General features: G+C 39.7%; 1 protein-coding gene across 1 annotated transcript; it reads left to right on the top strand.

Annotated features, from left to right (window-relative positions):
• The first annotated feature begins 293 nt into the window (after window positions 1-293).
• LOC106605665 (B-cell receptor CD22-like) lies at window positions 294-10,885 on the top strand. Its single transcript, XM_045718650.1, has 12 exons — window positions 294-514; window positions 1,116-1,146; window positions 1,421-1,491; window positions 3,848-4,186; window positions 4,271-4,501; window positions 8,093-8,362; window positions 8,510-8,770; window positions 9,157-9,438; window positions 9,528-9,615; window positions 9,720-9,765; window positions 9,962-10,323; window positions 10,437-10,885. Exons 2-12 carry the CDS (start codon window positions 1,130-1,132, stop codon window positions 10,501-10,503), a joined length of 2,034 nt encoding a protein of 677 aa, XP_045574606.1. The 5' UTR covers window positions 294-514; window positions 1,116-1,129; the 3' UTR covers window positions 10,504-10,885.
• The last annotated feature ends 2,974 nt before the right edge of the window (window positions 10,886-13,859 follow it).

The following is a 13,859-nucleotide window of genomic DNA, read 5'->3' as shown; positions in this document are numbered from 1 at the left end:
AACTATCTTTGTCTGGCCCAGGAATACAGAGGGTGTGTAGAATACCTTGGAAATAGAAAGCACAACTGCACCTTGAGAATGAATAACCTAATTAGTAGTGATGCAACACAATGCTACTTCAGATTTGAGACGGTTAATGAAAAAAAAGACGACTGCATGGAGCCGTACAACATCAGTTTGACTGACTCTGACAGGTCATTTTCATACCAGAAGTAAAGCCCACTCTCATAACACTACTTTTTTATTTTTATTGATGACTGTTTTTCTTTCTCCTCTCTACAAGGGCTGACAGCTGAAGTAAACCCCTCCACTGTGAGAGAGGGAGAGAAGGTGACACTAAGATGTGACACAACATGTACACTGAGTGACCATCCCACTATTGTCTGGTTCAGGGATGGACACTCAGTACACAACACAGAGTTCCTGGCCAACATTGAGGATTCTGATAGATACCAATGTGCTGTTCAAGGTCAAGATCTTCTCTCCTCTGCTCCAGTGTCTCTTGACTTCCAATGTGAGTTAATACCTGATCTAATTAACATGAGCGCATCATATTATTTGACTCATATTGGAGCAGCTATCTAGGTTCAAAACTCAGCACCAAGGATGTGTTGCTTCTGAAATGTGTTAACTTAAAAGCATTATATTCCAAAGAAAGGTCAATAAAAGGTCTGTTATTATTTTCTGTAAAGATAGTAGGATTTTGAAAGAAGTATGTAGATAACATAGTGTTCTCACATATAACAGCCCTTGTCGGTTTGTAGTAAATGTCAATGTGCTTGAAAACAAATTTGAATTTGCCATGACACAGGGCAGTGTCTATTTGCTGAGCGTGACTGTGTGTTTGCATTGTGGTTACTTTTAGGGGAAGTTAAGCAGTTTGGGTTAGACTATTGTTAACTGACTTGCCTAAAGAAAGGTTAAATTAAATAAATAAAACATGTTACTGTACCCCCCTTAAATACAATATAATATATCAAGTGTATGGTAACAGGAAGGGAAATAGCACCAAAAGGCTCCCCAGACAAGACATTCTCAGCCCAACTTCTGCATTGTGGTTGTGACATGGTACTATGACATCTCTCCATGGTATTTATTTGCATGGTTATTTGCAGGTCAGTCTCTCTGGATGCATTCTGCAGGAGGGTGAGTAGTGTTGTTTGTCTCTGTAGAGTTTCATTGTTTCTTTCCTTTAATTGGTTCAACATTGGTGCATAGTGATGTTCAATCTATCTGTTTAGTGAGAATTTAAAGACAGAATAACTACATGATGTAGAGTTGTGAGAAAACTCTTCCGAGACAGATAAATATTACACCTGCTTTAAGTGAAAACGCTGTTGGAGCTTGTTTCATGATTGACTTTGCTATTAAGTTAAGCAATTCCCTCCTCAATAGAACCCTGTGGTGTTTTTTATTGAAGTGTTGCAGTTGCTGCAATGTGGCTCTTTGAAACAACCAGTGTGATAATGGTGATTACTCTCACGTCGCCAGGTAACCATATTTTTGCTTTGATGCTCTATCATAATGTGGATGTCAGCACTGACTTATGATTAATAATTGAGATATGAAATTTGTACTACTTCTGTGTATTGCTCATAGTAGAGGAACAGGGAAGTACTGCAGAGGGAATATGTTATATTTTCATTATTGTGTTACCTTGATAGTGAAATGTACAGTACCAGTCAAAAGTTTGGACACACCTACTCATTCAAGGGTTTTTCTTTATTTTTACTATAACACATAAGGAATCATGTAGTAACCAAAAAAGTGTTAAACAAATCAAAATATATTTTATATTTGAGATTCTTCAAAGTAGCCACCCTTTGCCTTGATGACAGCTTTGCACACTCTTGGCATTCTCTCAAACAGCTTCATGAAGTAGTCACCTGGAATGCATTTTAATGAACAGGTGTGCCTTGTTAAAGGTTCATTTGTAGAATTTCTTTCCTTCTTAATGCGTTTGATTCAATCAGTTGTGTTGTGACAACGTAGGGTGTATACAGAAAATATCCCTATTTGGTAAAATATCAAGTCCATATTATGGCGAGAACAAATCAAATAAGCAAAGAGAAATGACAGTCCATCATTACGGACAAAAATTAAATAGTCAATATGGAACATTTCAAGAACTTTGGAAGTTTCTTCAAGTGCAGTTGCAAAAGTCATCAAGCACTATGACAAAATTGGCTCTCATGAGGACTGCCACAGGAAAGGAAGACCCAGAGTTACCTCTGCTGCAGAGGATAAGTTCATTAGAGTTAGCTGCACCTCGGATTGAGGCCCGAATAAATGCTTCACAGAGGTCAAGTAACAGACACATCTCAACATCAACTGTTCAGAGGAGACTACGTGAATCAGGCCTTCATGGTCAAATTGCTGCAAAGAAATCACTACTTAAGGAAACCAATAATAAGAAGAGACTTGCTTGGGCCAAGAAACACGAGCAATGGACATCAGACCGGTGGAAATCTGTCCTTTTGTCTGATGAGTCCAAATTTGAACATTTTGGTTCCAACCCCCGTGTCTTTGTGAGACGCAGAGTAGGTGAACGAATAATCTCTTCATGTGTGGTTTCCATTGTGAAGCATGGAGGAGGAGGTGGGGTGGGGGGCTTTGCTGGTGACACTGTCAGTGATTTATTTAGAATTCAAGGCACACTTAACCAGCAGGGCTAACACAGCATTCTGCAGCGATACGCCATCCCATCTGGTTCGCTCTTAGTCGGCCTATCATTTGTTTTTCAACAGGACAATGACTAAAACAGGCTGTGTAAGGGCTATTTGACCAAGGAGAGAGACGGAGTGCTGCATCAGATGACCTGGCTGCCACAATCACCAAACCTCAACCCAATTGAGATGGTTTGGGATGAGTTGGACCGCAGAGTGAAGGAAAAGCAGCCAACAAATGCTCAGCATGTGGGAACTCCTTCAGGACTGCATTCCTCATAAAGCTTGTTGATGGAATGCCAAGAGTGTGCAAAGGGTGGCTACTTTGAAGAATATATAATATATTTATTTTACAACTTTTTGGGTTACTACAGGATTCCATATGTGTTTTTTCATAGTTTTGATGTCATCACTATTATTCTACAATATAGAAAATAGTACAAATAAAGAGAAACCCTTGAATGAGTAGGTGTGTCCAAACTTTTGACTGGTACTGTATATTTCTCAAATGACAGGGTTGGGGTGTAACTGATTACATTTAACAGGACAATGATCACATTTAATCAGTTACATGTAATCTGAAAAATAAATAATAAATAAATGATTACTTTTAAATTCATAAAGGATTTTTGCGGAAAAAACAACATTGTGACACCTTTCTGTTTTCTAATGACATTCAATTCAGCATTGAAATAACGCACAAGTTTAAGTTTGTTCCACCTGAACGAGTCTGACAACAAGTCAGGGACCACTATGGTGATACACCAAATTCGCTTGAAGGATTATTTTTGCCACTGCTAATGCCTTTTAAGGGGAAAGTAATTCAAAAGTAGTCAGATTATGTTACTGAGTTTGGGTAATCCAAAGGTTATGTCACTGATAACATTTTGGGACAGGTAACTAGTAACTGTACCGGATTCTATTTAGAAAGTAACTTACCCAACCGTGTCAAATTATAAACCTCAAAGGGAAGGAAAATCTTATCTGAGATTACAGAGCAACTCACTCTTCTAATGAACAAAATACAGAAGTGACTGATTCAAATATCTGAAGGTAGGCCACACACAGGAATGCTATATTTTCCTATACCTTTAAATAGCAAATTGGCACTGTATCTATCAGTGTTGTAGATCAATGTGATAACATTAACTCTTTTTTTGTTTTGTTGTTGTTTTTTATAGGTGTTTGTGGGGGTAATTGGGGTGTGACTTTCAACGATACAGCTCCATGTGCCTTAAAAGGGTCATCAGTGGTGTTTGGATGCAGTTATGACTACCCCTCAAACCAGATTATAACAAATACCTTCTGGAAGTTCACGACTCAAAAAGATGACACAAATGTCTTTGATCAATACGGAGGACATGTAGAATACCTTGGAAATAAAAAACACAACTGCACCTTGAGAATTAATAACCTAAATAGTAGTGATGAAAATTCCTATCTCTTCAGATTTAAGACAGTTAATAATAATGGCCAACTGAATGCATGGAGCAGTACATCAGTTTCACTAACTCTGACAGGTAATTTTCATACCAGAAGTAAAGCCCACTCTCATGACTCTACAAAACATTTTCAGTGATGATTGTTTTTCTCCTCTCTACAAGGGCTGACAGCTGAAGTAAACCCTGCCACTGTGAGAGAGGGAGAGAAGGTGACACTAAAATGTAGCACAACCTGTACACTGAGTAACCATCCCACTATTGTCTGGTTCAGGGATGGACAATCAGTATCAAAAACAGAGTTTCAGGCAAATAGTGATGATTCTGGTAGATACCGATGTGCTGATCAAGGTCAAGATCTTCTCTCCTCTGCGCCAGTGTCTCTTGATGTCCAATGTGAGTTAATACCTGATCTAATTAACATGAGCACATTATATCCTTGTATGCATTTTAGAATAAGGCTGTAACATAACAACATGTGGAAAACCTCAAGGGGTCTGAATACTTTCCGAATGCACTGTACATTCAAACCTCTGCACCAAGGATGCGCTGCCTCTGAATGGTGTTCATTTAATTGCATTATATTCCTAAGAAAGCTAAAAGACAAGGTTTTCTTCTGATAAAATAATAGGATGAATTTTGAAAGAGGTATGTAGAGTTGAAGTCGGAAGTTTACATACACCTTAACCAAATACATTTAAACTCAGTTTTTCACAATTCCTGACATTTAATACTAGTAAAAATTCCCTGTCTTAGGTCAGTTAGGATCACCACTTGTCATAATCCATGTATGTAGGTGGCAGGGAAGTCAGGCGCAGGAGAAACCAAAGTGGTTAAAAAAATGGAGTATTTATTAAAAAACTAACTACAAAACCAACGCAGAAAATAATCCGGGTAAACAATAACCCGTCGCACACCGATACATAAACAACACGTACATAACATAACAAACAATCACCAACAAGGATATGAGGGGAAACAGAGGGTTAAATACACAACATGTAATTACTGGGAAAGAAACAGGTGTGTAAGGAGACCAGACAAAACCAATGGAAATTGAAAAACTGATCAATGGTGGCTAGAAGACCGGTGACGTCGATCGCAGAGCACCACCCGAACAAGGAGGGGCATCGACTTCGGCAGAAGTCGTGACACCACTTTATATGAAGAATGTGAAATGTCAGAATAATAGCAGAGAGAATGATTTATTTCAGCTTTTATTTCTTTCACCACATTCCCAATGGGTAAGAAGTTTACATACACTCAATTAGTATTTGGTAGCATTGCCTTTAAATTGTTTAACTTGGGTCAAATGTTTCGGGTAGCCTTCCACAAGCTTCCCACAATAAGTTGGGTGGATTTTGGCCCTTTCCTCCTGACAGAGCTGGTGTAACTGAGTCAGGTTTGTAGGCCTCCTTGCTCTCACACGCTTTTTCAGTTCTGCCCACAAATTTTCTATGGGATTGAGATCAGGGCTTTGTGATGGCCACTCCAATACCTTGACATTGTTGTCCTTAAGCCATTTTGCCACAACTTTGGAAGTATGCTTGGGGTCATTGTTCATTTGGAAGACCCATTTGCAACCAAGCTTTAACTTCCTGACTGATGTCTTGAGATGTTGCTTCAATATATCCACATAATTTTCCGTCCTCATGATGCCATCTATTTTGTGAAGTGCACCAGTCCCTCCTGCAGCAAAGCACCACCACAACATGATGCTGCCACCCCCGTGCTTCACGGTTGGGATGGTATTCTTCGGCTGGCAAGCTTCCCCCTTTTTCCCCCAAACATAATGATGGTCATTATGGCCAAACAGTGCTGTTTTTGTTTCATTAGACCAGAGGGCATTTCTCCAAAAAGTATGATTTTTGTTCCCATGTGCAGTTGCAAACCGTAGTCTGGCTTTTTTATGGCGGTTTTGGAGCAGTGGATTCTTCCTTGCTGAGCGGCCTTTCAGGTTATGTCGATATAGGACTCGTTTTACTGTGGATATAGATACTTTTGTGCCTGTTTCCTGCAGCATCTTCACAGGGTCCTTTGCTCTTGTTCTGGGATTGATTTGCACTTTCCGCACCAAAGTACGTTCATCTCTAGGCGACAGAACGCGTCTCTTTCCTGAGCGGTATGATGGCTGCGTGGTCCCGTGGTGTTAATATTTGCATACTATTGTTTGCACAGGCGTTTGGAAATTGCTCCTAAGGATGAACCAGACTTGTGGAGGTCTACAATCTTTTTTCTGAGGTCTTGGCTGATTTCTTTTGATTTTCCCATGATGTCAAGCAAAGAGGCACTGAGTTTGAAGGTAGGCCTTGAAATACATCCACAGTTACACCTCCAATTGACTCAAATTATGTCAATTAGCCTATCGGAAGCTTCTAAAGCCATGACATCTGTTTAAAGGCACAGTCAACTGAGTGTATCTAAACTTCTGACCCACTTGAATTGTGATACAGTGAATTATAAATGAAATAATCTGGCTGTAAACAATTGATGGAAAAATGACTTGTGTCATGCACAAAGTAGATGTCCTAACCGACTTGCCAAAACTATAGTTTGTTAAAACCTCTTAGCGCGCTGATCCCGCTAGTGGGATCAATTTTGACAACATCCGGTGAAATCGGAGTGCGCCAAATTCAAAATACAAAATCGTAATTTTAAACATTCATGAAAATACAAGTGTCATACATGATTCTTTAGCTTAGAATCTTGGAAATCAACACAGGCATCACAAAATCATAAATAGCAATAAAATAAATCACTTACCTTTGAAGATATTCCTCTTTTTGCAATTCCAAGGGTCCCAGCTACACAATGAATGGTCGTTTTGTTCGATAAAGTCCTTCTTTATATCCCAAATGTCTGTTTAGTTGGCGTCATTGTGTTCAGTGATCCACCCGTTCAACATGCAGACAAAGAAGTCCCAAAAGTTACTGGTAAAGTTTGTCCAAACAAGTCAAACAAAATTTCTAATTAATCCTCAGGTAGTCTAATATCTAAATAAATGGTAATATTTCATACCGAAATAGTATGTTCAATAGGAAAGGAAAATAACGAAGAGCGCGCCCTCGTTCAAGCGCACAAATAGACTACTTTTGCCTTACCTCTCCCCATGGATAAACAACTATTACTCATTGGTTTTTCAAAAAACAAGCCTGAAACCAAGTATAAAGACTGTTGACATATCGTGGAAGCCATAGGAACTGCAATCTGGGAGGTGGAAGTCATAGTTTTCAATAGCTTCACATTTGAAGTTGATGGGAGCTCAACAACAACAAAAAATTCCGGATGGATTGTCCTCGGGTTTTCGCCTGCCATATCAGTTCTGTTATAATAGACATTATGGAGTGTTTTTTATCCAATTCTACCAATTATATGCATATCTTAGCTTCTGGGCCTGAGTATCAGGCAGTTTACTTTGGGCTCGTCAGACAGGCGGAAATTCAGGATACTGCCCCCGACCCTAGAAAGGTTTAACAAGAAATGTATGGAGTTGTTGAAAAACGAGTTTTAATGACTCCAACCTAAGTGCATGTAAACTTCTGTCTTCAACTGTAGATAGCATAGTGTTTTCACATACAACATCCCTTGATCTTTTGGTGTGAATATAAATGTGCTTGATAACAAATTTGTCGTAACACAAGGCAATGTCTATTTCCTGACCGTGGCTGTGTATTTGCATTGTGATTACTTGAAGAGGAAGTTGAGCAGTTTGAGGATGATCTTCATGTTGGTAGGGTATAGTGAGAGCAAATAACACAATGATGGCTACTAACGAAATGCAAAACTGTTCTGAGAACATTAATAAATATATTCTGACCCATTATATTTACTGGAACCACTAATTGGGATGAAAGTTCAGTCTTTTGGTTTTGTGAAGTGCACAGACAACCAAATGTGTGGTGAAAGGTACTGTAGTAGTGTGGTTCTATACAGAGAAATATGTTCAACATCATATAAACACTTGTAACCTTACTCCCTCTCCTACAGATGCTCCAAAGAATGTCACATTGTCAGTCAATCCATCTGGAGATGTTGTTAAGGGTAACTCAGTCACTCTCACCTGCAGCTGCAGTGCAAACCCCCCTGTGTTGGCCTACACCCTGTATAAGGAGAGTGGACAGCCCCTTGCAACTCTGACACCATCGCAGAGTCACACTATTCGTAGCATCAGTCTCACAGACAGTGGAGGGTACTACTGCCAGGCACAAAATGAAGTCAGTGTTGTCAAGTCTAATGTAACTTCACTCAACGTTCAGTGTGAGTATTCACGGCTTAATTGACTTTCAACACTAATGAACTGGATAACTGTAGGCCAACATTAGTTACTTTGTGTGGTCAGTAGGCTATTTTAAAGAACAGGACCACTCTTCAACTAATGTACTTGAGCTTGTTGTTCACTTTCAGACCCTCCTGAGGACACATCTGTGTCAGTCAGTCCCTCTGGTCCAGTGGTAGAGGGCATCTTTGTGAATCTGACCTGTAGCAGCCATGCTAACCCAGCAGTGAGCTACACCTGGTACAGAGTCAATGGGAGAAGCCCTGTCCAGTCAGGGACTCAGTTGATACTTGAGAAGGTCTCTCCTGCTAACTCAGGGAGGTATTACTGTGAGGCACAGAACAAACATGGAGCCCTCAACTCATCACTCCTGTTGCTTGATGTTCTGTGTAAGTTAACTGTACATGCTATGTGAGTCTGTCAGTTTTATGTGGAAAGTTGTGTTTGCTTTCTTTATAGGGAAGCAGGTTTTTAAAACTGTGTTGTTGCAGTATCTTGGAGTATAATATCCAAGATATTGCAACAGTTTTTCACTACAATGTAAGCATAACAGGTCTGCAGAGTTGGGGTAAATCGCAATTATATTCCTTTCAGTTGAATTGGACATGGAATGTATCCATAGGAAAGCAATGCAATCTCAGTCTCACCTGGCATGAATCTAGATGAACTTGACACCAACCCTGTTGGCCAGGACTGTTTGTGTTTGGATTAATCGTTACTAAATATGGAGCAGATATCAAAAGTTACATTAATTTTTTATTTTTTTTTACTTTAGATCCCCCAAGGAACACCTTGGTATCAGTCAGTTTCTCTGTCCCACTGTTAGAGGGAAGCTCTGTGAACCTGACCTGCAGCAGTCATGCCAACCCAGCAGTGGAGAACTACACCTGGTTTAAGAAGGATGGAACAGACACCTCACAGACAGGGTCAGGAGAGGTGTTGGCATTGACCTCTCTACCCTCCTCTGACAGTGGACAGTACTTCTGTGAGGCCAGGAACAGAGAAGGGGCTCACAACTCTACTGTGGTGTCTCTGACCATACAGGGTGCCAATCAAGGTGAGTGTAGAGGGAAATGTCCTGTTCTCCTGAATCAATATGTTCTAAATGAGTATATTTTTTCATGTATTGTACCGTGTCATTTTCAGCTACAAAGACTTTCCAAATGCCAGTTTACATCAGTTCCGCGGCCACAGTTTTCATGGTGATCATACTTGTTCTGTTCTTATGGATGTGGTAAGTCTAGAAACATTGTGTACTCAGTTCAATATCATAATTCAGAGTATGATGGCCTTGTGGTACCTATTTGTGCCCCCAAAGAAGTTTGTTTTCCTTGACAGGAAAAGCCCAATCAAATTATGTCAAAAGACTGCTGTGGACAAAGAGGTGAGTGGAACACAGCATGTCAGTGCAACAGTGTTATGTGAAGGTTTGAACGCAGTAAGTATTCATGGGTTTTGAACACCGTTAAAGCACAAGCTTCCATTCTTCCCCAGTAACAAGATATTTAGTTTAACCAATAGATGAAGGATGTCAATATATCACACATTTTGTATTGTTTTTGACTGATTCCATCTTTCAGGACGATCAAAACACAGTCTTATCCAGTAGAAGAACCAGTAACGATCCAGCCACACAGGAAACTAGAACGGAGGAACAGGAAAATGCCCTCTATGCCAACGTTCAACTGCCTCCCTCTCACACCCACCACCAAGACAGTTCTCTGTACTCTGTGGTCAAGCCACCAGCTCTGCAGAACCCTCCTGACCCTCATTACGCTACTTTTGACTTCCAGCAGTTCCACAGCTCCATCGACAAGGCCCAACTCTCAGGACTCCATGAGGATGATGTTGTATACTCCACAATGAAACCCAGACAGGTCAACATGACAGACAACCTACAGTATGCCAGCATCCAGTTCCCACTCCCCAGTCCTTCTGCCAGGTAAGAGTGAACTCACTATCCATTTAGTCCTTTTCAATGTAACCTATTTCTGAAAGTCTGTTTATTTGAAATATATGAATATACTCATGTAACAACTCTATTTGCATGTGCAGATCAGAAGAAAGGTTAGAGGTGGACCATTCTGTTATCTACTCCACTATTGCCAAACCTGAAGCCTGAACATATAATTTCATGATGTTGAATAAACGAAGCAGCATTGGAACACATGTTAAGATATGTAAAGTATGCAATTAATAGGTAGTTATGGTAATAAGTCTATATGTCTTGTACTGTACTTGTAATGTATGTGTCTTGGGTGTGACGGTGAGCTTCCATTGCTTGTGCATGCTTCTATTTTGATAATTGAATGATGGATCCTGAAACTTTATTGGCTGACTGTTTCTTTTTTTGTTTGAGGTGCAACCGGCCAGGGGAAGGTGCTGTATTTTTGTTTGTTTAGTTTGTTTGTTTTATTAATTATGTACTGTTATGACCTCCTTTTGACCAGGCTGAGAAAGAGTCTTAGTAATTCAGTTTAACTCATAAACAAGTTAACTTGCAACCTGTTGTTGACTTCTTTATTTTGCCACTCAACCCAAACTTGAAGAACTTGTGTATAATATGTGATTGGCAGAGCTCAACCTGGGCTGGCGTGGTATGGCATTGTGACTAGAGGTCGACCGATTAATCGGAATGGCCGATTAATTAGGGACGATTTCAAGTTTTCATAACAATCAGTAATCGGTATTTTTGGCCGCCGATTTATTTAAATTATTTGTTTTATTTTTTATTATTATTTATTATTATTTTTACACCTTTATTTAACTAGGCAAGTCAGATTAAGAACACATTCTTATTTTCGATGACGGGCTAGGAATGGGGGTTAACTGCTTTGTTCAGGGGGATTCGGGAACGCTCTAACCACCTGCCTTACATTGCACTCCACGAGGAGCCTGCATGGCAGGCTGACTACCTGTTACGCGAGGGCAGCAAGAAGCCAAAGTAAGTTGCTAGCTAGCATTAAACTTATCTTATAAAAAACGATCAATCTTAACATAATCACTAGTTGATGATATTACTAGTTTATCTAACGTGTCCTGTGTTGCACATAATCGATGCGGTGCCTGTTAATTTCTCATCAAATCACAGCCTACTTCGACAAACGGGTGATGATTTAACAAGCGCATTTCTGAAAAAAGCACTGTCGTTGCACCAATGTACCTAACCATAAACATCAATGCCTTTCTTTAAAATCAATGCACAAGTATATATTTTTAAACCTGCATATTTAGTTACTATTGCCTGCTAACATGAAATTGTGTCACATCTCTAGCGTTCATTGCACGCAGAGTCAGGGTATATGCAACAGTTTGGGCCGCCTGGCTCGTTGCGAACTAATTTGCCAGAATTCTACGTAATTATGACATAACATTGAAGGTTGTGCAATGTAACAGGAATATTTAGACTTAGGGATGCCACCCGTTAGATGAAATACGGAACGGTTCTGTATTTCACTGAAAGAAAAAACGTTTTGTTTTCGAGATGATAGTTTCCGTATTCGACCATATTAATGACCTAAGGCTCGTATTTCTGTATTACTATATTATAATTAAGTCTATGATTTGATAGAGCAGTCTGACTGAGCGGTGGTAGGCACCAGGAGGCTCATACACATTCATTCAAACAGCACTTTCGTGCGTTTTGCCAGCAGCTCTTCATTGCGCTGTTTATGACTTCAAGCCTATCAACTCCCAAGATTAGGCTGGTGTAACCGATGTGAAATGGCTAGCTAGTTAGCGGGTGTGCGCTAATAGCGTTTCAAACGTTACTCGTTCTGAGACTTGGAGTAGTTGTTCCCCTTGTTCTGCATGGGTAACGCTGGTTCGAGGGTGGCTGTTGTTGATGTGTTCCTGGTTCAAGCCCAGGTAGGAGCGAGGAGAGGGACGGAAGCTATACTGTTACATTGGCAATACTAAAGTGCCTATAAGAACATCCAATAGTCAAAGGTATATGAAATACAAATCGTATAGAGAGAAATAATCCTATAATTCCTATAATAACTACAACCTAAAACATCTTACCTGGGAATATTGAAGACTCATGTTAAAAGGAACCACCAGCTTTCATATGTTCCCATGTTCTGAGCAAGGCACTTAAACGTTAGCTTTCTTACATGGCACATATTGCACTTTTACTTTCTTCTCCAACACTTTGCTTTTGCATTATTTAAACCAAATTGAACATGTTTCATTATTTATTTGAGGATAAATTGATTTTATTGATGTATTATATTAAGTTAAAATAAGTGTTCATTCAGTATTGTTGTAATTGTCATTATTACAAATACATTTCAAAAATCGGCCGATTAATCGGCACCGACTTTTTTGGCCCTCCAATAATCGGTATCGGTATCGGCGTTGAAAAATCATAATCGGTCGACCTCTAATTGTGACATATGTCATGGTTATGTTATACATACAGTATGTTGATTATTACATGGATTTGTTATGGTAAACTATGATGTTGTATAATTTTTATTTAATTGAAATACAGTGTATATTTACAAGTAAGAAAACTTACTTCTGGTTGTCCTTTCACTTTTAGTCATTCATTGTTCAACAACTCGTCATCATAAGGGAAGTAAATTACAGTAGGCCTAGTACAGTAAAATTACTTATTTAAAGGTAGAGAGCCAGAATGAGGTGTACATACAACTGAAGTGCTACAGATATTACTGTACATTTTGTGAAGAAAATTAGATGTAGGGGTGGATTCCATCCGTATCACCAAAGTTCAGCGGTATAGAGCGCTTAAAATTGAAAGGCAATTTTCGATTGTGCCGACATACTGTATGCAGTGTTTGCAATAAATGCAGTCTCCATGAACGCGGAAACATTGCCTTTAAATTTAAATCACGCTGTAACGGTGATATTCAGCACTACAGTTTGAATCAAGACAGTAAAGCAGGAGCATTCCATGGAGGGCCTAGTTCTTCTTCTTCTTCTAGGATACAATGGTGGTCCGCAAACATAGGTTAAAGGTGCATGTTGCCACCTACTATGCTGGAGTGTGTGGTCGATCACGGTTTACAACATTAGCTCCACATTTCGAAATCCTCCTACCTAACTCAGTACTTCTGGGAAAATAAAAAAGAGCCCTGCTAACTTCTAATACTGTCCCCCACTCCCAAAATCACTTCCAAACCCCCTCATCCCGTCCGCCCTCAATGACCCTACACTTCAATCTTTCCCTCTCTTCATCATACTTACAACAATATAACAACACATGCTCCAGCGTTTCATTGACCATACACTTCAGACACCAACCATTCACATGCTTGCCAACCAGATGTAATGACTAGTTCGATGTACAATGTCATAGGCGCAATCGAGCAAACACCAACTCTTCCTTCCTAATCTGACCTTTGAATCTTGGTCCAACGACCTTTCTTTGGAAGGCATATAAATGCCGTCCCTTGGATCAGAGACATCTCAGAGACATCAGACGCATCTCTTCAGACACACATCTATCAAATT

This window comes from Salmo salar, chromosome ssa05, assembly GCF_905237065.1.
Source record: "Salmo salar chromosome ssa05, Ssal_v3.1, whole genome shotgun sequence".
NCBI lineage: Eukaryota > Metazoa > Chordata > Actinopteri > Salmoniformes > Salmonidae > Salmo > Salmo salar.
This window is presented reverse-complemented; position numbering and strand designations above follow the sequence as displayed.

Bases quoted from the DNA above. Each gene is read 5' to 3' on its own strand.
- LOC106605665 (XM_045718650.1), top strand. The intron at 1,492-3,847 runs GTAACCATATTT...TGTTTTTTATAG, and splicing joins GATTACTCTCACGTCGCCAG to GTGTTTGTGGGGGTAATTGG. The intron at 4,502-8,092 runs GTGAGTTAATAC...CCTCTCCTACAG, and splicing joins AGTGTCTCTTGATGTCCAAT to ATGCTCCAAAGAATGTCACA.